Raw genomic sequence first — 24662 nt, 5'->3', positions numbered from 1 at the left:
TCAGAGAGTCATCAAATCTGGGAGGGACCCATATGAGGCCATTTAAGTTGATGCTGAAGAGTTTACATAGGGTTTTTGAGGATAGTTTTTTCCAGTGTCTCAGTTGATTGAAATTGAGACATCATTCTGGGGGCCAATGTTTTGATGAGGAAGCCTAGGAGGGTATAATGGGTTAGACCTAGTTATTGTTTTAGATACCTTTTGTGCCTGATTTTTCATTAGCCTTTTACGACAAGTATTTCAAAGAGGCTATCTGGGAATTTCGAAATCTTTTGGAGGCTTCTTCACACTAATTAAAATAGGTATTCCATTCTGTTTGTTCCATATGGGAACCCTTGCTTTTAAGTGTACTTAAAAGAAAAAAAAAAAAGGCAGTAGTACCATGGTTAAGGGTGTTGACATGAGAATAAATGGGTTCTTATCCCAGTTCTTACTAGCTGTGATACCTTGGGCAGGTTACTTAACCTCTCTGACTCTGATTATCCTTATCTTTACAATGGAGACATTTCAGTGGGCCATTATCCTGTTTTGTAACCTCCATTAGCTTCTTGATGCGTAGAAAATCTTAAAGGGAAATCTGAAAAATCTATTCCTGACATCTTCATTTGATTTTTTGGTTTAGGTTTTAGAGGCTAATGATGGAGATCAGGATTCTTTCCATCTGTTTTGCTTAACTAAGAAGAACATATGGATTATATTTTGGAAGAAGTTATGAGGAAGGGGACCCATTTCATTTGTCTCAAGAAATTTAGAAAATCAATTTAAGAAGACCCTTAGATCAGGTGAACATTGTTTTAAGGAATTCTATAAAAACTCAAAGCAGACATAAAAACTTAAAGGATACAAGAATGTTTTATCTAGCAAGCTTCCAAAATGCAATTTTAAGTTATTCAACTGCTAAGCAACTCTTTATACGTATTTCCAGTGAAAAGGAAGTTTTCTTCTCAAAAAGGGAGATATAGTCTATAATTCCGTTTAAGTCAAAATTCTGGGAAAATATGTGGATCTCTCAGGTAATTGCATAGACTTTGTTATTACAAAATCAAATAGCATTTTGTTGCACACCAGAAATTAATAAACATGTCTATTAAGCTGCTTTTAAAAATCTGAGTGCAAAAATCAGTTGCTTACCCTTTGCATTTCCCTGTTCTTCAAATGTTGTATATTTAATTGAAATTTAATTTCATTTTGCTTAAGAATATTATTGGAACATTTGGAAATTTTAAAAAAGGGGGGCAGGGCAGAATAAACCGACTGGAATCTGTGAGTGGCTTTACCTTATCCACCTGAGTAAAGAAGGTTTTGGTTTTGATTGCTCAGGGTCACTCCTGAGAAATGACAGTTTCTGAAGGGTAGTTCTACGAAACGTAGTTTTACTCAGTAGGACTTCAACAATATAAAGCTTACTCTTTTTGAAACTTCGCAGGTTTTTCTTATCTTATTCAACCCCATCCTGCAGAATGCACCAGCTGGAATAAGCAACTACAGAATCGCCTAGGATAGCACTATTAGGAAAAGATATTAAATCTTTATCCTGGCAATGGGTCTAATAACTGTCTTCGTTTATTACTGGCGTAAACTCATAAAATTGCAGCAAAGCAAAAGCAAAATTGGAATGTCTGGACTAGTGACCAGTGAGAAAAAGAAACAAAGGAGTATTTAAATATTTGTTTTGGGAATTCCCTGGCCATCCAGTGGTTAGGACTCCACGCTTTCACTGCTGAGGGCATGGATTCAATCCCTGGTCGGGGAACTAAGATCACACAAGCTGCACGGCCAAAAAAATATATTTATTTATTTTAAATAATGTTTCCAGTTTTCTCCATTACAGTGCTTTAATGAACATTGAACATCTTAAAAGTATTACGTAGGAAACTTGAGGGAAATTTTGGTACCATAGATTATTGAAAGTGGAATTTTGATCAAAGAAATTCATGTTTTACAATTTGATAGATCAGTTAAATAAGTTATCTTACATGTATACAATGAAATGCAACCCTTAAAAAGAATGAGTTAAATCTGTAAGTACTTATATTTTAAAATGGCCACAGTATATTTGTAAATTGAAAAAGGAGTTGCTTAGCAGTATAAAATCCCATTAATATTTATAAAGGGATGTTAATATTTCAGAGAGTAAAATCTGGAAGAATAAACGTCAAACAGTGGTGAACTTATTCGTTGAATTAAAAGATTATTTTTTAAATTACATATGTGCATGAATAAATTCATCTTGTAAAAATAAGTTAATACAGATTCACAGACACTTGTACTCAAATGTTCAGTTTTATTCATAAAAGTCCAAAACTTCAAACAACCCAAATGGGCCATCAACTGATGAATGGATAAAGAAATTGTAGTATATCCATACAATGGAATACTACTCAGCAATAAAAAAGAACAAAGTATTGGTACATGCTATAACATGGATGAATCTCAAAATCATTTGGCTAGGAGAAAGAGGCCACACACAGAAGACTGACTACATACTGCAGTATTCCATTTACATGAAATTTGGAAAGGGCAAGTCTATAGTGACAGCACATCAGTGGTTGGCCAGCGGCTTGAAGTGAGGGAAGAGAACGACTACAAAGGAGTATGAGAGAACTTTTGGGGGTAATATAAATGATTAATATCATGATTATGGTGTTGGCTACACTACTGTATACATTTGTTAAAATTCATAGAATTGTACACTTAGAATTGGTGAATTTTGTTGCATGTAAATTATATCTCAATAAAGCGGATTTTTAAAAGTATAGATAAAGCTCTTTTGACTACCACCCCCAAACTAGGTTCCCTCACTCTGGGGAAGGTGCCCTCCTCGCTCCACACAGGTTAGACAGGTAACCAGTAACTATCATTACTGCAGATTCTACTTGAAAGTTATTGTTCTGCATTCACACACACACACACCCCCCACCCCGGGTGAAATCTACATTTTTATATTCCTTCACGGTACTTAGTCATTATTTGGTGTTTTTTCAGTAACTGTATCTCGGAGAGCTTTTCATTAGAATTTATAGTTCTACATTCCTTTAACTCCTGAGAGTATTCTCAGGAGCAGTAATGGATACACCATAGTTTATTCAGCTATCTCTCTATCATTCAACCATATGTGAGTTTCGCGGTGTGCCAAGCCCAGCGAAAACAACGTAATATAAAAACGGGCTAGAGGCCGGCCTTACAGAGTTTTCAGACAAGTGGGAGAGGGGAAGAGGGTTGTCAATAGTAATATTAAATGTGAAATCATAACTGTGAAGAGCAGTTATGATTTTTTTGAGCCTGAGTAATTTAGGAGGTGAAGAATGTATTTTCCCAGGGAGTTAAACTCTAAAGAGATCTGAAAGGTGGGTGAGCATGACTTAACCAGCATAAGGGTGCTGGTCGGGGGTGCTACTAATCCTAAACTGCACCAACAGTATGGAGGAAGTATGTAGGAGGCGAAGACTGTGGGGAACTTACGGATATATGTGTAGACATGTATTTTAAACAAGATGTATACTTTATTTTGTAGTCAGGAAAACACTAAGATCGTAAATATTTTTTAAGTGAGGAGGCTTTCCACTTTCTTAACATCGGGAATAAATCTTCCATGCTTCTTCTGGGAGAGAAGAGATACAAGAAAAGCCTTCCCCGTTGGCTTCTCTTAAAAAGCTTCAATAGTCGACGAAAATGTCTCGGAGTTCTCTTGTTCTGACAAAGGATTAGGGATCTTCAGTATAACCTGGCGTGGGGACCGAGGTGTTTAGGCCTAGCTTCATATGGGGTTGCTACAGCCTCTGCCCCTGCACGTCAGCTTTTAACAAGTTATCTCTTGGGAAAGCAGGGCCCGTTTTCACCCCTCCATTAGGGCAAGTGTGTGGTCCCGTGCGTGAACCGCGTACCTTCGTAGAGCAGGAAATCCCCTACGCGCGTTCCCTTGAAGAGGCGGAAAGAACGGAGGTTCACTACCGAACCCATAATGCACAGCCCGCCTTTCCGGAAGCAAGGAATACAACCGCCAGGATGCATTTCTCTGCGCAGAAACGTCCCTCCTTGAGTCTGATTGGACGTGATGAAGCGAGGCAGTGTGGGACCGTGTCCGTCGCCCTTTACACAGGGGCTGACTGGCCTCGCCCAACTCCAGGAGCCACGTCCGGGGGGGTGACGCCGGCCAGCGGCGCAAGTCAGCGAAGATGGCCAATTCCCCTGGTGCGCAGGCGCACTGGTTCGGGCAGCGCCGGAAGCGCAGGGGGATGGGGCGACGGTGACGCGATTCTGTCCGCGTTGGAGGGGCCGGGCCGCTGCCGGAGTCGCCGCGGCTGCCGCGTGACGTGGCATAGCCGAAGATTTAACGCCAGAGCCGGAGCAGCCCCGCCAGTCGTCAAGCAGGTCATCACCCCGCTAATTCCTTCCCGGAGGGGAGCTCCGTCCTACACATCGGCTGGCGAGCCGTCCCTGCGGCCCTCAGCTCCTCTTTCCTCCCTGAGTTTGCCGGGAGCGTGAAAGAAGGCTCGGGGTCGCGCCAAACCCCTTCTGCTTCTGCCCATCGCAAGTGCCACTACCGCCATGGGCCTCACCATCTCCTCTCTCTTCTCCCGTCTCTTCGGCAAGAAGCAGATGCGCATTTTGATGGGTGAGTCAGGGCCTGAGGGAAGAGGCCAGGCCCTGGTGGGGCGGCCGAGTCTCTATGCTTGGGGCGGCCTCGGGGCCTGTTTTTTTACCCCCCGTCAGCTGTGGTGGGGGAGGGGCGGCGGGCTGGGGGTCGGGAGGAATTCTTAAGGGGGAACAATGGGGCGAAGGGTGGGCGGTCGCCCGAGATCTGTCGAAGAGGCTGGAACGGGGCCGCGGGCAAGGTTTCCTCCTTCTGGGTTTGGCTTTCTCTTCGTGGTCTTATTGAAAGCCCGACACAGTTTCGCGGAGATGTGAGAGTAGCGAACTGTCGGATCTTGCCGAACCCGAAAGACACTGGCGAGGCCCATTCTGTGAGTGCGATCTGGCTCCCTTCTTCCCCGGGTGTGGGCAACGGTCGGGAGGGAGGCCGAGCGATTCCAGCCTTCCTCCTCCCCTTTTCTGCCCCGTGTACACACTCTGCACACTCCAATGGTGTGTGAGCGAGCGGTCGCCGAGAGCCCGGAGCCGGCCGGGGCAGGAAGTGACCGGGCCCAGTGCGGTGGCAGGGGAGCACCCACGGTTTCAGTAGAGTCCGGAGTCCTCAGCGCTCACTTCGCTAAACTTTCCTTCGCTCAGGATTCCGCCTCATATTTTTTTTCTTTTCCTTATTAATGTTCCTGAAAACTGAGTTTATCATGAATGTTTCGTTTGGCCACTCTCAAGGGCTAAATATATTTGGTTTACTCCCTTTGCTTTTAAAACTATGCAGTTTTTATACAGCTGGCTAAAGTTTAATGAAAAAAAAAAGGCTTAGAAACTAATTCTTTTAAGCTGGTGACAGATTTTCAGTAAGTGAACATCTTGACGCATAACTTTAGGGAGGCCTTGTTAAGCAGTAATTACAAGGGTGTTTTTTAAAAATTCTTATGGAAAATGGGCTTTTTAAAAATTGCTTTTTAGGGTCGGTTTTTCGCTCTGCTGAGGGAGAAGGGGCTTGTCACTTGAGTGATGTAAGCAATGCCTCCCTCATAGTACTGTGAGTAGTCTTTACATCACAGCTAAGCTCCATGGACCTAAATAATGCTATAATTAGCCTCGCTAACTTTAAACATTGAATTTTGTTGGTTCATTAGCTTGTTTTCTAGAGAAGTGCAGTGGGGGAGGTTTTATTTGAAAGTTTCCCAAAGCAAGGTTCAGTAGTATTTCAAGGTATGTGAAGATAAAGGGTGTGCACATTTGGTTCTTTTTTCACTTTCCTCTTATTGCAGCTTATTCACAATCCATGAAACAATTGTTGATAATTCATTCACAAAGATAAATGAAAATGTTTTCTCTTTCAAAGTTTGTCAGGTTTCAATTATGAAAAAGAATTATTTTAGCAGGGTAAACATAATATTTAGTCTTTAAAAGTGCCTGAAAATCGACCGTCTAAAAAAGGATCTGAAGTCACTGGGAGAACTTTGGACTGTGCTAAATGATTTCCAGCCTGTTCCTTAAAGAGATTAGCTAGTACGTGGTTCTGTTCCTGGAAGTGTAGTGTGTTATATTTGAAATGTAATGTGTAGTATTTTACTAAAGATCTTTTGTAAATTGTTGTTTCTCATTTCACTAGTTTTTTGTGACGGCTGACAGTTTCAGAGGGAGAAGAAAGGTAGAATTATATATGCTATAAGCACTTTCATATATTTACTATATTAGGGAAGCATTTCTCTCCTTTACTCCCCAGAAATGATTGATAGAAAATGGAAGAAGAAAAGTAACTTTGTGCATTTGTGCAGGGAATAGAAGTCATGATTTGAAATTATTCATTCATGTTAAATGTTTTATTACTCAGGTTTGCTGTTCTTGTTTTGCACTTTAACTTAGGATAATTAGGTTTCCTTGATTAAAAACAGGTTAGTCACAAGGTCACCTTTTATGGTAGCTCATCAAAGGAAGTATAACCTTATGGAGAATATGTGTATGGATAGTGAAATAGGTGATTTGGGGGTTTGATCATTCTTAGATTTTTATATCTAGCTTTATGAGTGATAGCATATATAATAGATCACTTTTAATGTGTCTGCCCCTATCCTAGTTTAGAATTACCAATTAATGATTGTTTTTTCCATATTAATTTTCTTTGACAGGCATGTGTTCTTCCTTTTCTTTATATGGCTTAGTAAAATTCATGCTTTCTTGAGTCAGTGACCATTTTAAAATGTTGTTGAAAGATAGCAGTTAACTATTGAATCTGGTTTGCCAAATTACTGTTGGAGAAGTTTTAAATTTTATTTGTACACACTTTCCTAAAAGTTAAAGTAATTTTAAAAGGTGTTTGAAGTTGCAGCTTATGTTAACTAATTAAAATTTTTTTTTCTTTTTGACCGTGCTGTGAGGCATGCGGGATCTTAGTTCCCCGACCAGGGGTGGAACCCACGTCCCTTGTGTTGGAAGCATGGAGTCTTAACCACTGGACCGCCAGGGAATTCCCTAATTAAAAAATTTAAAATCGGGCTTCCCTGGTGGCGCAGTGGTTGAGAGTCCGCCTGCCGATGCAGGGGACACGGGTTCGTGACCCGGTCCTGGAAGATCCCACATGCCGCGGAGAGGCTAGGCCCCTGAGCCATGGCCGCTGAGCCTGCGCGTCCGGAGCCTGTGCTCCTTAACCGGAGAGGACACACCAGTGAGAGGCCCGCGTACCGCAAAAAAAAAAAAAAAATTTAAAATCAACACAAGGTATCAAATGTAACATCACTTAAACTATAGATTGACAGAAATTTTGTAGTTTTACAGAAAAAAATCTTGTAAATGATATTATTGAGCTTAAATTCAAAGATGACCAGTTTTCACCTTAGATTTCTCATGTAGTCCGTCATTATCCTGTTTTAAGTCTGATCTCCATATCTGTGGTGAGATGTAATTTTGGTAAATGACTGCCGAAATTTTGTTTATATTTGAAACAATATGTTCTGTAGAGGAAATACTAATTCTCCTCTCTTTGAACTTGCAAGTTCTTGCCCGTTGAAAAGCTGAGAAAGTATTGCTTTCGAAAAGATTGCTAATACATACCAATGTAGTTTTGTGTTGTCTTTCATGTGACAGTGGCTTTTTGGGACCAGAGAGGTTTTGGAGGAAAGGATCTTTTCCCAATTTGAAAAATACTAACAATATTTTAAAGTGAGTGGTGTCTCATACTTTTTTCCTAGCATATTTTATAAATACATTTACTATTTAATTTTAAATTTTTGGTCCTGATTCTAAAAATAATGTCCTTATTGTTAAATTTAGAAAACATGAAAAACAATAAAGTGATAATTTCTTATCATTCCACCATTCCACTTTTAATATTTGTTATATTTACTCTCAGCCTTTAAGAGGAGGTTTTTGTTTCTCCAAAATTGTAGTCCTTTTGACTTAGTTTATTATGACCATCTTCTTAGGTCATTAGTTGAAAACATAATTGCCAGCCTTTAAAAAAGGGGGGGGCGTGTCTTCTGATTAGTTATGTGATATAGGTAAACAGTAGAAAAGGCAAAAATCCTTAGCTTCATGCCATTAGAAGTTGATACAACCACCCTTAGGTGTACCCTCCTGCATTATTATAAAGTATGACTATCAGAGGCTGATAATTTGCTGTTAATTAACACATTGATGAAAGTGCTGATACTCCTGACCTGTTAGGTAGAAGCAAAACTCAAGGTCATTATAGTTTTTCTGTACATCTGGTAGCCTCAATTTCAGTTTTGATGGTCAAACCTCTGAGGAATTAGATAAAATATTAAGATAGTGTGTGTCCACCAAAAAACCCTAAGGGCAGGATGGCAATATATGAATACTATTTGAGAGCTCTGGCATCAGACTTAGGATTGTTTCTTTTTAATTAAAAAAAAAATTGAGATGTAATTCACATACTATTCCTTAAAAGTGTACAGTTCAGTGGTTTTTAGTATATTCATAAAGTTGTGTAACCATTACCACTGTCCCCCTCCCCGGTACCGCACAGCTTGCGGGACTGGGGATCTACCTGGACCACGGGGCAGTGAAAGCCCGTAATCCTAACCACTAGGCTACCAGGGAACTCCCACCACTGTCTTAATTCTAGAACATTTTCATCAGCCCAGAAAGAAACCCCACACAAGATAGCAGTCACTCCCCTCCTCACCCCTCCCTCTTGCAACCACTCTTCTGCTTTCTGTTTCTATGGGCTTGTTTATTCAGGATATTTCATATAACAGAATCATACAATATGTGGCCTTTAGTGTCTGGCTTCTTTCACTTAGCGTGTTTTCACGATTCATCCATATTATAACATGTATCAGTACTTCATTCCTTTTTACGGCTGAATAGTAATTCTGTTGTATGGATATATTCCACATTTTGTTTATCATTCATCAGTTGATGGAAATGTAGTTGTTTCCACTTTTTGGTTCTTATGAATTATGCTGCTGTGAACATTCATGAAAAGTTTTTGTGTGGGCATATGTTTTTAATTTTCTTGGGTAGATAAGCTAGGAATAGGGTTGTTGGGTCGTTGTTAACTATGTTTAACATATTGAGGAACTGACAAACTTTTTCAAAGCAGCTACACCATTTTCCATTCCCACAGCTATATATGTATCTAATTTCTCCAAAAGACCTAGGGTTTTAAAATCTGTTTCACTACTCCTGTGATTCTGGGGATGTTTCTGAATCTCAGATTTTGCATCTGAAAAATGGAGAGTTATTGTGAGAATTAAATTACAAAATGTATGGAATCACCTAGTATTGTGTTTGGAACACAATAAGCACTCAATTTTTAATTATTGAAAAATTATGAAGTTTTTTTCAAGCTTCCTTGTAGAAAATTTGAGAGATAAAACATGAAGAAAAATATCCTAACTGAAACTTAACTGAAAATATACTTTTTTATTCTCAGTCGTTTTCTTTTCTGCGTTTGGTTGTTTCTCCAAGTTGAGATAATTGGAATCTAATTTTAAAACTTAAAATATAAGTATTTCTTGCTGCCTTAATTTGGTAGACATACTTTTTAATGATTGGCAAAGATTTTGGGGAAAGTTTTGCTGCTTTTAACACTCTGGTTAAAGTGCAGGTCCAGTCAAGGAGAACAAGTAATTCCAGTATATCTTTCAAAACAGTGACTTGTTTATGAGGGTGAGAGGGAGGGGAGGACGTTACTGGACTGTACAGATTAGAGTCTTATCTTGGCTAGTTGAGAATTGGTTATAGTTTCATTTTGTGGAGAAATTTCATTGCCAAATATTGCAACAGTAAGGAAATACATACTTAAGAAATCACTAAATGGGCACAGAATTGTTAGACCAACATATTTTTGAGTGAGGAACTATATAATGAGTGATGATATACATTAATTTGTGCATCTTAAATCTCACAATAGAAATACCTTTAAAAAAACCTTCTGGTTTGCATTTATACAACACTAATTTATTTATTTATATATTTATGGCTACGTTGGGTCTTCGTTGCTGCTCACGGGCTTTCTCTAGTTGCGGCGAGCGGGGGCTGCTCTTTGTTGCGGTGCGCTGGCTTCTCATGGTGGTGGCTTCTCTTGTGGAATGCGGGCTTCAATGGTTGTGACTCGCAAGCTAAGTAGTTGTGGTGCAGGGGCTCAGTTGCTCCGCGGCATGTGGGCTCTTCCTAGACCAGGACTCAAACCTCTGTCCCCTGCATTGGCAGGCGGATTCTTAACCACTGCGCCACCAGGGAAGCCCTACGTTTTTTTTAAACTAAGGTCTGAGGTCAAGTTGGACCACCAGTGAGGACTGGTGTGTACCTTAGTTCTCAAAACTTAACACAAGTGTTTTTTGTAATCATTATTTCAGTTTCAGTTCTTCCTACCTGGGCTAATGGCATTTGGACTTAGCTAAAGGTGAATTTTGCTTTATTTTAAAATTTGATCAAAATCTCCTGAGGAGGACTTAGGCTCTAAGGGACTTAGCTTTTTCTAACAATGAAAATATCCTGTTGTTCACCTCCTCATTTTCTATATTTTTATTAAAGATGCCAAACTCTAAGGTAGCTGCTTTTGTTTCTTTGTATATTTTTAGAATTATGTTTTCTGATATGTTTGCTCTTCTGTTCTGTAGTTAAAACATAAAACAGTTCCTGTTAACAGTTGGTTTTTCTTATGCCCGTGAGTGAGGGGGCTACTCGTTCTGACTAGGAAGTGTCATAGTATTTTGGACAGAATAAACAATCTCAGTATGAAGAAGTGGGGAACAGAGTTTGATCAGAGGATAGAGGAGTAAGAAAGCATAAAATGCCTGAGTCTCCAGGGAGATCTTTTTTTTTTTTAAGCAAGGGTTTCCTGTGCTAAGTCATGCTCTGATATAAATACTAAACAACAACAACAAAACTATCCTTAAAAAACAAACAAAGAAACACGAAAAACTATCCTTGCTTAAATCAATACTCGGTTGAATTGATTTCAAAATCTGTGATAGTGTTAATCTAGGTGGCCAAATGTGATATCCTTAGACCAATAATATTCAGTGAGGTTTTTAGATATTGACCTTCCATTTATGAAGGCTTTAACAAACAATGTAGAATATGCAGCTTTTCAGAGATTCATACTTAAACATTTAATTTGCTTTTCACCCTCTTCTATACCTTCTTGTTGTAGTATGGATTTTTTTTGTTTTGGAAACAAGTACATTCCTCCCTACTTATATCTGCCTGCCTCAAAGGAATTATTTTAAGAATTTAGACATCATATTGGAGATGAATATGACAAGGCCTTCTTTACAACCCAAATTAACCAGTCTTTTGTTATCATTTCTGCACATGTGATGTTGAAATGGATTTAGGTAGGGGTAAAATTGGCCTCATCTTCCTTTCTTACATATATATTTTTTCCCCTAGCATCAAGACCTTTTACCTAAAATTTGCTTGTTATATTAAAGGAAATTGAGTTTTTGAATCTTAAAGATAGTTCTTAATTTGTTTTTATGTGTTCTCTGATTCAACTTATAATTTGTGTTTTTTTTTTGTTTTTTTTGCGGTACGCGGGCCTCTCACTGTTGTGGCCTCTCCCGTTGCGGAGCACAGGCTCCGGACACGCAGGCTCAGCGGCCATGGCTCACAGGCCCAGCCGCTCCGCAGCATGTGGGATCTTCCCGGACCAGGGCACGAACCCGTGTCCCCTGCATCGGCAGGCGGACTCTCAACCACTGCGCCACCAGGGAAGCCCTATAATTTGTGTTATTAAAAATGGTAGTAGTTCATAGAATTAATGAGGACTTGAATTGGAAGAGATCTTAGATTACTTGATCTAGTCCCCTTATTTTATGGCTGATTTCTCTGACCTCTTTCCCAAAGTGATTTGTTTAAAGCCATTCAACTATTGTGTGGCAAAGCAGATCTTGAGATTAGACCTTGTGCTGTCTCTCTAGGTCTAGAAAGAAAAATGGAAAGGCTTTTGTAGGAGGTGTTGCCTTTGGGAATCAGAAATGAGGCGATTTCATTTCTAACTCATTTGTGCCTTGACCAGTCAGCTTTTGCTTTCAAAATAAAAATTTGTTGTAAAATTGTTTCTTAATGTGTGCTTTTGGTCTAGATTTAAAATCTGAAATGTCTTTTTCTAGTTGGGTTGGATGCTGCTGGCAAGACCACCATTCTGTATAAACTGAAGTTAGGAGAGATAGTCACCACCATTCCTACCATTGGTAAGAAAGTTTACAGTGATTTTAATTTATATCATAATAATGTATTATAAAGTAAAATAGAATATAGTTTAATTCTGACTATTTTTTTTTTCAGAGTAGTTTTTGGTTCACAGAAAAATTGAAAGGAAACTGCAGAGATTTCCCATATATCCACTCCCCCAACACGTGCATAGCCTCCTCCATTGTCAGCATCACTCAGTAGATGAACCTACATTGACACATCGTAATCACCCCAAGTCCATATACCTTAGGGTTGTCCTACATTCTTTGGGTTTGGACAAATATACAATGACATATAGCCATCATTGTAACTGTCTTGGGCTTTTACGTTTGTTGATTATCTATTAGGACTTTAAAAAAAAGCAATTCTGGGAGAATTCCACAATAAAGGGATTTATTTTCTGAATGACATTGTGCGCAGCAAACTTTTTTTTTCTTTTTTCTCTATAGGTTTTAATGTGGAAACAGTAGAATATAAGAACATTTGTTTCACAGTATGGGATGTTGGTGGTCAAGATAAAATTAGGCCTCTCTGGAGGCATTACTTCCAAAATACCCAGGTAAGTTAGGAATGCTATACATTTTTATAACTTTTATTTATATGTTTCATGTTCCAAAGTTTATGTTAATATATACTGTTTACTTGGATATTGGTGTTTACTCCATGAGTTGGCATTCTTCTTATCACTATTTCCATGTTCTTCAGTGGACTCTCTCATTCATGCCTTTGTAGGCTAAATAACTTAGGGTGGAAGAGTTACATAATTATCGTAGTAATATTTTGGAAGATGAAGTGGGGTGGTTCTCAGGTTTGAATTAGATGTTTCTTCAGTAGTTCTATTGGTTTCATTCTTAGTTTAGGAAGTAAGATCTGTATAACTTTCTGTCATTGTAGTTTTAAATGAATGTAATACAATTAATAGCCCTTCATTTAACCCAGTTAAGTGTTTACTTTATTAAAATACATTAAGAAAAAATATATTAAGGTAAATCTTCTCTGTTGATTTGTACATGATTTTTATATTATCATGTAGTATGTATAATGCTGGCATGGTAGAGACCTTAGTGATTCTGTAGAGCAGGAATTCTCAAATTTGACTGCACATTAAAATTACCTGGGGAGTTTTAAAAATCCCAAAGCCCTGATCATAACACCTGACCACTTGAATCAGAATCTCTGGGGAAACACAAAAGACCCCGAATAGCCAAAGCAATCTTGAGAACGAAAAACGGAGCTGGAGGAATCAGGCTCCCTGACTTCAGACTATACTACAAAGCTACAGTAATCAAGACAGTATGGTACTGGCACAAAAACAGAAAGATAGATCAATGGAACAGGATAGAAAGCCCAGAGATAAACCCACGCACATATGGTCACCTTATCTTTGATAAAGGAGGCAGGAATGTACAGTGGAGAAAGGACAGCCTCTTCAATAAGTGGTGCTGGGAAAACTGGACAGGTACATGTAAAAGTATGAGATTAGATCACTCCCTAACACCATACACAAAAATAAGTTCAAAATGGATTAAAGATCTAAATGTAAGGCCAGACACTATCAAACTCTTAGAGGAAAACATAGGCAGAACACTCTATGACATAAATCACAGCAAGATCCTTTTTGACCCACCTCCTAGAGAAATGGAAATAAAAACAAAAATAAACAAATGGGACCTAATGAAACTTCAAAGCTTTTGCACAGCAAAGGAAGCCATAAACAAGACCAAAAGACAACCCTCAGAATGGGAGAAAATATTTGCAAATGAAGCAACTTACAAAGGATTAATTTCCAAAATTTACAAGCAGCTCATGCAGCTCAATAACAAAGAAACAAACAACCCAATCCAAAAATGGGCAGAAGACCTAAATAGACATTTCTCCAAAGAAGATATACAGACTGCCAACAAACACATGAAAGAATGCTCAACATCATTAATCATTAGGGAAATGCAAATCAAAACTACAATGAGATATCATCTCACACCAGTCAGAATGGCCATCATCAAAAATTCGACAAACAATAAATGCTGGAGAGGGTGTGGAGAAAAGGGAACACTCCTGAACTCCTGGTGGGAATGTGAATTGGTACAGCCCCCATGGAGAACAGTATGGAGGTTCCTTAAAAAACTACAAATAGAACTACCATATGACCCAGCAATCCCACTACTGGGCATACACCCTGAGAAAACCATAATTCAAAAAGAGTCATGTACCAAAATGTTCATTGCAGCTCTATTTACAATAGCCCTGAGATGGAAACAATCTAAGTGCCCATCATCGGATGAATGGATAAAGATGTGGCATATATATACAATGGAATATTACTCAGCCATAAAAAGAAATGAAATTGAGCTATTTGTAATGAGGTGGATAGACCTAGAGTCTGTCATACAGAGTGAAGTAAGTCAGAAAGAGAAAGACAAATACCGTATGCTAACACATATTTATGGAATTTAAGGAAAAAAAATGTCATGAAGAACCTAGGGGTAAGACAGGAATAAAGACACAGACCTACTGGAGAACGGACTTGAGGATATGCGAGGGGGAAGAGTGAGCTGTGACAAAGCGAGAGAGAGGCATGGACGTATATACACATGGACATATATACATAAGGTAGATAGCTAGTGGGAAGCAGCTGCATAGCACAGGGATATCAGCTAGGTGCTTTGTGACTGCCTGGAGGGGTGGGATAGGGAGGGTGGGAGGGAGGGAGAGGCAAGAGGGAAGAGATATGGGAACATATGTATAACATTCACTTTGTTATAAAGCAGAAACTAACACACCATTGTAAAGCAATTATACTCCAATAAAGATGTTAAAAAAAAAAAAGAATCTCTGGGGATATAAACTAGACATCAGTAGTGTTTCTCAGATGTTAATCTGCATATGAATCACCTGGGTATTTGTTAAAATACAGATCAATTCAGTGGGACCTGGCTGAGTAAGGCCTGAGATTCTTCATGTCTAGCAAGTTCTCAGGTGGTGGTGCTGATGTTGCTGGTTTGGAACCTTACTTTGAATAGCAAGGCTCTATCTAGTACAGGGTTTTTCAACAGCAGCAGTGTTGACATTTCAGACTGGTTAATTCTTTGTCATTGAGTGAGGGGAGGGCTCTCCTTTGCATTGTAGGATGCTTAGCAGCATTCTTGGCCTTTACACACTAGTTGCCAGCAGTAGTCTCCCCCACCCAATCCAGTTGCAACAACCAAAAATATCTCCACATATTGCAAAATATTTCCTGGGGACAAAATTGCTCCCTCTTGAGAACTACTGTGGTTGTCTAACTCTTATATAAGAGGAAACTGAAGCTTGGAATGACTTAATTAAGAGTGGAGAGCTGGTTCTTGTTTTACATTTTTTATTCAAGTAGTTCCCACCTCCGGTGTTTTCTACCACGAGAGGTTTCTTATCATTTTTTGTTTACTACTGGAATTGATAAAATTTTTTTAAAATAATGTATGAGGTTAGAAGCACTTCATATGTTTAAGATGTACAGATGTCTTTCTTGATCTCCAGCTCTTATAACATTGTAGACAAGTGACGTTTATTGCCACCGGGTGGCAGTGAATACCCTAGGTGAGTGGCGGGAACAACCAGGTTTAAGTAGCATGTCATGTTAAGTAAGAGGCATACTTTTTTATTTAAAAATTAAAATGTTTCTGTTCATTAACAAAGCTGTGGTTAGGAAAGATGTTTTGATATGAGTTACATGCTTTTAAAAACTTTACTATGGAAATATTTGAATGTATACAAATGTAGAGAATAGCATAATAAGTGCCCACATATCTATGATATTACCCAACTTCAATTATTAGGATATGGCCAGTATTCTTTAATCAGTACTCCTTTATAATGTATTTCACCATTTGGATTATTTTAAAGTAAGTCATAGGCATTTCACTTAGGGAACACGCTTTTTAAATACATTTAGGTATGAAGTAAAACTGCTAATCCTAAGCCTGTAATTCTTTTTATTTTATTTTTAAAAATTTTATTGAAGTATAGTTGATTTACAGTGTGTTAATTTCTGCTGTACAGCACAGTGACTCAGTTATACATACATGTATTGTTTTTCATATTCTTTTCCATTATGGTTTATCACAGGACATTGAGTATAGTTCCCTGTGCTATACAGTAGGACCTTGTTGTTTATCCATCCTATGTATACTAGTTTACATCTGCTAATCCCAACTCCCAATCCTTCCCTCCCCCATTCCTCCTCCCTCTTGGCAACCACAAGTCTGTTCTCTATGTCTGTGAGTCTGTTTCTGTTTTGTAGATATGTTCATTTGTGTTGTATTTTAGATTCCACATATAAGTGATATCATATGTTATTTGTTTTAGTCTTTCTGACTTCGCTTAGTATGATAATCTCTAGGTCTGTCCATGTTGCTGCAGATGGCATTATTTCATTCTTTTTTATGGCTGAGTAATATTCCATCGTATATATGCACTGCATCTTTATCCATTCATCTGTCGATGGGCATATAGGTTGTTTCCATGTTTTTATTTTTAAGCCTTTAATTCTTGACCAAGGGTAACACTGCTCTTATCCCTAGACTTGTTTAGAATGCTTTTTAATTTACTTTAACTTGCAATTAGACCCATTCCTGGCCTCTGTGGACCACCTTAGAATCAAAAGTCCAAGTACTTCTGGGACTTCCCTGGCGGTCCAGTGGTTAAGACTTTGCCTTCCAGTACAGGGGGTGTGGGTTCATTCCCTGGTCAGGGAGCTAAGATCCCATATGCCTCATGGCCAAGGAACCAAAACGTAAAACAGAAGCAATATTGTAACAAATTCAATAAAGGCTTTAAAAATGGTCCAAATTAAAAAAAATCTTAAAACCCCACAGAAATCCAAGTACTTCCTAGGGACTTCAAGGCTGCCGGAGAAAGCTTTACATCAAGGTTGCCGGATGTAATCACAGCTAAGCTATTAAAGCTGTCTTTTGCAGCACTCATGATCAGTTCTTTTAGCTGTAAAATTTAAAAGAAACTAATTATTCCATTTAACCATGCTTCTAACTTTTATTAGCAATTCAGGACACAGTGTTTATTGTAGTAAATTCCTCTTACCTCATTATATAATTCAAATTATTTTCCTGTTCTAAATATTTGGCCTTTTAAGTAATCTTTTCTTAGAGTAGCTATCTTTAGAATCCTAGCTTTTCTACGTAGACTCTTGATTTTGCTGTCCCAGGAAGTGAATAACTTAGAATTTCTCAAATAATCCTCCCTCTCAGTAATGTTACTTTGGGACTGACAGTGTTATTTGCATCTTAAAACGATAAAAACGGATTGTTAGTAGTCTAGATAAAATTAGATCCCTTTTAGAGGCATTACCTCTTCTAGAGAAGTAGGTTCTAAATAAGAGTGGTTTTGGGGATGCGAGGAAAAGGAGGAGACATTTACTAAATGCCCGTGATATGCCAAGGACAATGCTTCATTCTTTCATACCTCTATGATTATGTTTAAAAATAGGCTTAAAAAATTGGTGGTATTTTATTTTATAGAAGAGGAGGCATGTTCAAGGATTAGGTAATTTATATAACTAATAAGCATTGAATTTGGTGTCTTCCCACTATGCCATACTAGCTCTGAGAGCACCAAAATTTTTTTCAAAGGGTAGGATGTTTAAAAATTAAGATTTCCTGCAGAGATAAAGGAAATGGGTTTCAAGCTTTTTAGACCAAAAAAAATTATGTCATTTAATGACCGTAGCCTAAAATAATTATTAAGTACCCTGGCAAGCTCAGTACTATGGTAATACTGAGGGGATTAATCCCTCAGTGGATTTAATCTGGTGACTTACACAAATCAGTAGTGGTACAACACAGTTTATGATAAAGTGACAAATGATTAAAAATACTTTAGGGGTCAGGGTTGTGGGGAAAATAATACTTTAGTGTATATACTAAAGAATATACTTTAGTGTAATAGGAATAGATTTTAACAAAGCTATAAAATTCATCTGCCCTGTCTCTCTCTAACTGAAAATTTTATACTTTCCCATTTGAAAGTTTTTGGAAGAGTCTTAATTCAATTAATTCCTTCCCAATTCCACTTCTTTTGTAGTATAAAATTCTAATATTTGAATATCTTTAAGAATGGTTACTGCCTTCCTTTTTGTTAAGGATTTCTTATTCGATCAAGTCAGCCTTGAATTTTTCTTGATATATTTTGCTGAAGACTTTCCTCTCCTGATTCTAGAGCTGGCAGGCAGCATTCTAGAGCAAGACTCTCTTTTCCTGATGAACTATATAAAAGCTACTGTAGTGCACTCCTTCCGCTTCTTTTTTTAGTTTCATTTTGTGCATGCTTTTGAATAAGGTAATTCAATTAGTAAATTCATGAATCCTTAGGATCTGTGGATTGTTGTTTTTCCTTTTGTGCCCACTTTGTGGCCATTTTGTTACTTCTACTTACCTGCATTTAAATGTGCAAAGGTAGGGGAAAGGTATAGAATTTATTCTTCTTAGCATAGTTGAAAAAAGTGATCAGTTGTTAAGAGGTAGATTTTCTTTTGGAAATAACATTGATAAGTTAAAATAACAAATAGTGCTCAAATCTGTAATACCCTGTCTTTTCCTTTTTTTTTTTTTTGTAAGGAGACTTTCTTCCTAACATGTTATTAACTCTTGATGTGGTTTTGCTGCCTGTGTACTTAGGTTTCATATTTAGTGTGTGCTTTAAATTTAACTTTTAATTTATTTCAGGGTCTTATTTTTGTGGTAGATAGCAATGATCGTGAAAGAATTCAGGAAGGAGCAGAAGAGCTGCAGAAAATGGTGAGCATAGTTTTTAAATTTATCATTTCCAAGATATGTTTTTCTGGGTGATAGTGGTGGTGTTAGTGGTCGGTACATTTTAACTGTAATTTGATTACATAAATCAACTTTTTAGAGCTAGAAAGAACCTTGAAAAACTATATATTATCACAAGTTCTTAAGACTGCAAATAAAAATCTCCTGTAGAGCTTTTAAAACAACTCATGGATGAGCAGTTACTTCAGTAAGTTGGGAGGAAGGCCCAGTTTGTTTGTAGAATGCTCCATGGGTGATTTTGATTCATATCTCTGGTTGAGGATTTTTACTTTAGTCCGGTCTTTTATTTTCTAGTTATAAAATCTCCAGTTTTGAAGCTTTTGTGACCTAGGAATCCTGGTTCAAATCCCTTGTTCCCAAGGTCATTGGGTTCAGTTTTCTCTATACTATACCTATAAAATATACTTCAAAATGTTACATAATAGCAACCATGGTAAAAGAATTCCACCTAAGGCATGTGGCATTTTGGTTGATGGTGGCATTTTGGCCTTGCCAAATATTGGATAAATGTTTTCATATGTTCATACTGTTAAAAATCCTGAGGGGGAAAATTGTTGAGGAACTTTGCTAGAGGAGCGTTGTCATGGTTTCAGACTTGTAGGTGTAAAATATTTACTGAAATATTCTCATTCAGTGCTCCTAAGACTGGAGTGCAGTTTGTAAAACCATTGTGCCAGTATGTGTGTAACTGGTGCTTTTTTTGTCTCAGTTAACTATTACCCCTTCTACTCTTTTTTTTATTTTGTAAACCGCTTTATTGAGATATAGTTCACATACCATAACTTCACTCATTTGAAATGTACAAGTCAGTGGTTTCTGGTATACAAAATTGTACAATCATTACCACAATTGAATTTTAGAACATTTTCATCACCTCCAAAAAGAAATCCTATAACTATTAGCATTTGTTCCCCATTCCTTCCCCCATTCTACCCTACCTGCATAAAATATGTGGTCTTTTGTTACCTTTTTAAACTTTTTGTTTCTTTTCACTTAGCATAAGTTTCCAAGTGTTGTGTCATATATCAGTATTTCATTCCCACCGGCTTCTGCTCTTGGTATAATTCTTGTATTTTACATGATACTACTAATGCCCTAATCACTGTATTGTTTTCCCACTGTCGTTGGATCCAACTGGCTGGAAAGGATAAAAGTCCAAAAAGAATCATCGTCTAAGTATGTTTACTACTGAGTACCATAAGATCCTGCCATAAATGTTTATTCCCGTGTGTGTTTCTGGTCCTTGCCAATCCTGACCCTCCATGGATTATCATCAAGACTGAATGAATGATTTACCTTAACGGAGTATAGGATGATTGACTTGGAAAATAGTTTTGCTTTACTTGAAGGTGTATGATTATTGATTTGATGTTTGATAATGTATTTAATGTTGAATAAATGATGTACATACGTAGGAAGCCTGTTTTACTTAGTTTGTTACAATAATTGGATTCCAGTTTGGTAGTTGTTAATGTCTTTATTTTCAGCTTCAGGAAGATGAGCTGCGAGATGCTGTGTTGCTGCTTTTTGCAAACAAACAGGATTTGCCGAATGCTATGGCCATTAGTGAAATGACAGATAAATTAGGTCTTCAGTCTCTTCGTAACAGAACAGTAAGTTTTTGGAGTTTCATGTTAATCTCCTGACTATTAGATTATTAGCATAATTGTTTAAGCTGATATTTAGTTTAAACATTTATTAGTTAATTGTCCCCTTTGAAATAGATGATGAGCACATCATTTAAAAAACTACAGGAGGGCTTCCCTGGTGGCGCAGTGGTTTAGAGTCCGCCTGCCAATGCAGGGGACACAGGTTCGATCCCTGGTTGGGGAACTAAGATCCCGCATGCCTGGCAGCACAGCCAAAAGCAAAAAACAGAAAACACTACAGTAAGAGACTCTTGCTTATATAAAAATGAGCCCTTTCAGGCTTTATTGCAAACCTTTGTAAATGTTGTATTCAACTTTAAAGTACGTTGATATCTTCTCCATTCTTAAACTTTTTAATATATATCCTTTAAGGATCCAAAGGTTTTAAATATCTTTATTTCGTTTGACTTTTGTTAACATTTTTTATTTTTTATTTTTTTGTGGTACGCGGGCCCCTCACTGTTGTGGCCTCTCCTGTTGCGGAGCACAGGCTCCGGACGCGCAGGCTCAGTGGCCATGGCTCACGGTCCCAGCCACTCCGCGGCACGTGGGATCTTCCCGGACCGGGGCACGAACCCATGTCCCCTGCATCGGCGGGTGGACTCTCAACCACTGCACCACCAGGGAAGCCATAGCAGCCATATTTTAGATAATATTTTGTACTGTGTGTGTGGTAGCACTAAGAGCTTGTGGAGGGACCTGTAATTATGATGTTAAACAAGTTTTGAGTTTAAAATTATAAAAAATATCTACTTGCTCTCCAATAGCTTTACCATTTGAGATCAGTGGTTTAAATATTGGCGAAATACAATATATTGTTTTATTTATAAAGATGATATCACAAACTATTATTACGGTTTGTGCCTTACAGTAGTTTTTCATTAACTTGTCAACAAGGTGAAACTGTGGTGTGGCAATAACTGTATACACTGTTTAAGATGTCCCAGCCCAATTTAAATAAGACAGACTGTAAATGATGCAATTTTCCATGCTGTGAGGATATGAATTCATGCCTTTTTCCCAGCCTTCTAGGTTATTGGGGTCCTTGGTATTAAAGTAATAATTGGCAGCATATGGTAGACTTGAAGTGACTTTGCAACATTAAAGCAAGGTCTTTATTTTAAGGCAAAATAAAACTGGTCAGTAAAGAAAATTAATAAACCATCCCTAAAAGGTAATTAAATTGCTTTCTAGGTCTTTTTCTTGGTATTTGAAACTTTTCATGGCATTTCATACAGTTACTGAAGATAATATTCATAAACATTTTAAAGATTGGAACTTGTGGGGGTACATGAGACTAAAGATAGTGAAACTCCCGAAAAAGCTTGCCTCTAAAATATCAATAATCCCTACTCTTTCAAAATTTTGCCTCTTCTACTCTGAACTTAGTTTTGTGGGAAACAAGAGCATCATAAGGACCAGGTGGGTAGTTTATTAGTTACTAATCTTCCCATGAATTTTCTTTTCAGATTAAGTAGTAGTTGGTTAAATGTAATGAATGGGTAGTAGTAGCTTTAGATATGAGAGGAGTTTTGTGAGAAGCAAGAGGTGGGAGAACAGTTCTAATCTATACAGTTACTGAGATCATTAAATACAAAATTAATCATTTGTGAAATATACTTTTAACACATTTACAACTTTAGTTCCTATGGCTTTATGTATTTTTCCTTTTTCTCTATACATTTATGGCACCTGCTCACTAATACCCCTGGAAAATAATTTTCTGAGTAAGGAATTTTAAACACTGGTTATATTAATCAAGTGTTTTCTTATTGTCCTTTCTTTACAGTGGTATGTTCAAGCCACTTGTGCTACACAAGGAACCGGTCTGTATGAGGGACTTGACTGGCTGTCAAATGAGCTTTCAAAACGTTAAATGAAACTGGATATCTAACCAAGGACATGTTTGATAGAATTGGTCTAGGCTTGTTACAACAAAATTAGTTTGCATCTTGGTTTTTAAACAATATGTGGGACTGGTTTGGGCAGAATATTACAGCGTTTAAACTTATTTTGTTGCCAATTATTGTTTACCAAGTATAATGTTGCCATTTAGCAATATGCTTGGTTTTAAAGAGATTCTCTTAACTTGGGGAAAAAAACTGTCCTCTTTTAATTTTACTTCCCTTAAGCCTAAATGCCTGGACATAGCTAATGTGACACCTTTAAATAAATCCATTTTGAATGTTTTTTTGAGCCCACAACAAATAATGTTTTAAAGTTATCCCCTTGCTACTTTACTGATACGTTTATCATTCCTGGGACAGTCTGCTGATTTAAAAAATGTAGCATTCCATTTGTATTTATTTTTCTCCCTTGCCAAAAAAGATTTTTTAATACTGCTTGTACCAGCCAGGGAAATGCTCCAAAACACTATTCAGGTCTTTTGCACTGAGGAACTTATATTTCCCTCCCATTATTAACTCCTGGCTTCCATCAGCCAAGCTTACCTTGGTGTGGTTTGGATTTGATAGCTAATTAGTTCTGTGCTAGTTGCAAAGAGTTCATATTGAGATGATTTTTAATACTCAGCAGATTGTCTTCCTTTATATTGTATCTTTTTTATGTTGCATGTTGCTTTTGGTATCAGCCTGACTCTTGGCCCAGTATATGATAGTTCTGCTGATGTTTTATTGTTTGTTGGTGAACATGTCTTCATTAAGAGTTTTGGAAAACTCATCAGACTCAATAAGTTTTCTTCATAACCCATTTGGAATTATTCCTAATAAAATGATAAAACATGTAATGGTGTTTGTTTTTCTTGAGTCTTGAAGATGTTTGAAATAGATTTTTCTTAGTTGATTTGCATATATTACATACTGTGAACAATAATAAAGATCCCAGTGAGTTTATTTATTGTTTGAATTGGAAATAAAATGTGGGTTGCTATTGTGTGTAACAGAGTGAGGAGCAATTTCAAGAATTTAGTCGTCTTTGATAAAATACCATTTTGATGCTGTACATTTCTAAAGTCAGATCAAGAGTAAAAAGCTGTAATAAAATGAACTGCTCCCAAAGTATGTATGCATGTGTTTGTTTCACAGCTAACATTCGTTTAAAAAAAAATTCAAGTGTTTTTTGTATCTCGTAATACATAGACGGTTAGTGATGCTGCTCTCCTGTGTAGGAGAACAAAGTTCACAAACACTTTTCTTTTTTAGCTTCACAAATTTCAGAACTTCTGCAGAAAGTGACTAAATCTTTGTCATAGGGTAGTACCTCATGAATTACGTCTGTTAATTTCTTAAGAACTCAACTTGGTAACCTTATGAGTAACTTAGTTTTTGTCTGTAATCTAACGTTTTATGTATTTCATAAACCTTGCATTTTTATGATTATTAATGGCTTAGATTTAGATAAATTTATGGATTGGAATCTTGGTTTCAAAGCCAATACATGCTTGTAAAATAATGTGTATATTTGAATTGTAAAAAAAACAAAAACAAAAAAACTACTGGACAAAGCAAAAGGAATTTAGAATTAAGTAGTTGGTGATTGTGAAACAGGTTACTGGGAGAAAGTGTATGCTAAACTTGTGTTATTTCATGTAAGTGCATCTTCTCTAGCCCACTGGATGAATTCTTCCTTCTTCCCTCCAAATAAGAAAGGTCTCATTTCTTGGATAAAACTAAGATAAGGGTATATAGTATGTGTGGTTTTTATGGGGTTCAACTAGGGGATACAAAACTTCAGAGGTTCAATGATAGGATCATAGTTAAATTACCACTGTTGTATTAATTTTTAAAAGACTAAACCAAGTAAGTCAAAGATGCTTTCATGAACTCTGAAGATAGAATAAAGAGAATCCATATAATCTTACTTTCAAGATATGGCAGCTCTTACTACTACCATTGTTGGAAATGACTGCATTAGGAATCTAAAATTGCCTAATTTTTGCTAAATGGGTTAAATAAAGATTTGCAAGATTGCTTGT

The 24662-nt window shown here is 37.4% G+C and overlaps 1 protein-coding gene and 1 long non-coding RNA gene across 4 annotated transcripts; one reads left to right on the top strand and one right to left on the bottom strand.

The window, feature by feature from the left end:
- Nucleotides 1–1775: 1775 nt before the first annotated feature.
- Nucleotides 1776–4016, bottom strand: LOC141275674 (uncharacterized). The gene is made up of 2 exons (XR_012334653.1): nt 3885–4016; nt 1776–3693 (listed from the first exon to the last, which is right to left on the bottom strand). It is a non-coding gene; the product is annotated as an uncharacterized lncRNA (long non-coding RNA).
- Nucleotides 3903–23474, top strand: ARF4 (ARF GTPase 4). 3 transcript variants are annotated; one of them, XM_004319583.4, is made up of 6 exons: nt 4324–4615; nt 12177–12257; nt 12708–12817; nt 18972–19043; nt 20567–20692; nt 22518–23474. In XM_004319583.4, exons 1-6 carry the CDS (start codon nt 4549–4551, stop codon nt 22602–22604), a joined length of 543 nt encoding a protein of 180 aa, XP_004319631.1. In that variant the 5' UTR covers nt 4324–4548; the 3' UTR covers nt 22605–23474. The 3 variants fall into 3 exon arrangements, 1 of the variants encoding a protein (XP_004319631.1); XR_012334637.1 differs by lacking the exons at nt 12708–12817; nt 18972–19043; nt 20567–20692; nt 22518–23474 and having other exon boundaries at nt 3903–4615; nt 11641–12222; XR_012334638.1 differs by lacking the exons at nt 12177–12257; nt 12708–12817; nt 18972–19043; nt 20567–20692; nt 22518–23474 and adding an exon at nt 6206–10573 and having other exon boundaries at nt 3903–4615.
- The last annotated feature ends 1188 nt before the right edge of the window (nt 23475–24662 follow it).

The sequence above is a fragment of the Tursiops truncatus genome, chromosome 10 (genome assembly GCF_011762595.2).
Source record: "Tursiops truncatus isolate mTurTru1 chromosome 10, mTurTru1.mat.Y, whole genome shotgun sequence".
NCBI classification, from domain to species: domain Eukaryota; kingdom Metazoa; phylum Chordata; class Mammalia; order Artiodactyla; family Delphinidae; genus Tursiops; species Tursiops truncatus.
The sequence above is the reverse complement of the archived record's forward strand: the minus strand, read 5'-3'. Positions and strand labels throughout refer to the sequence as shown.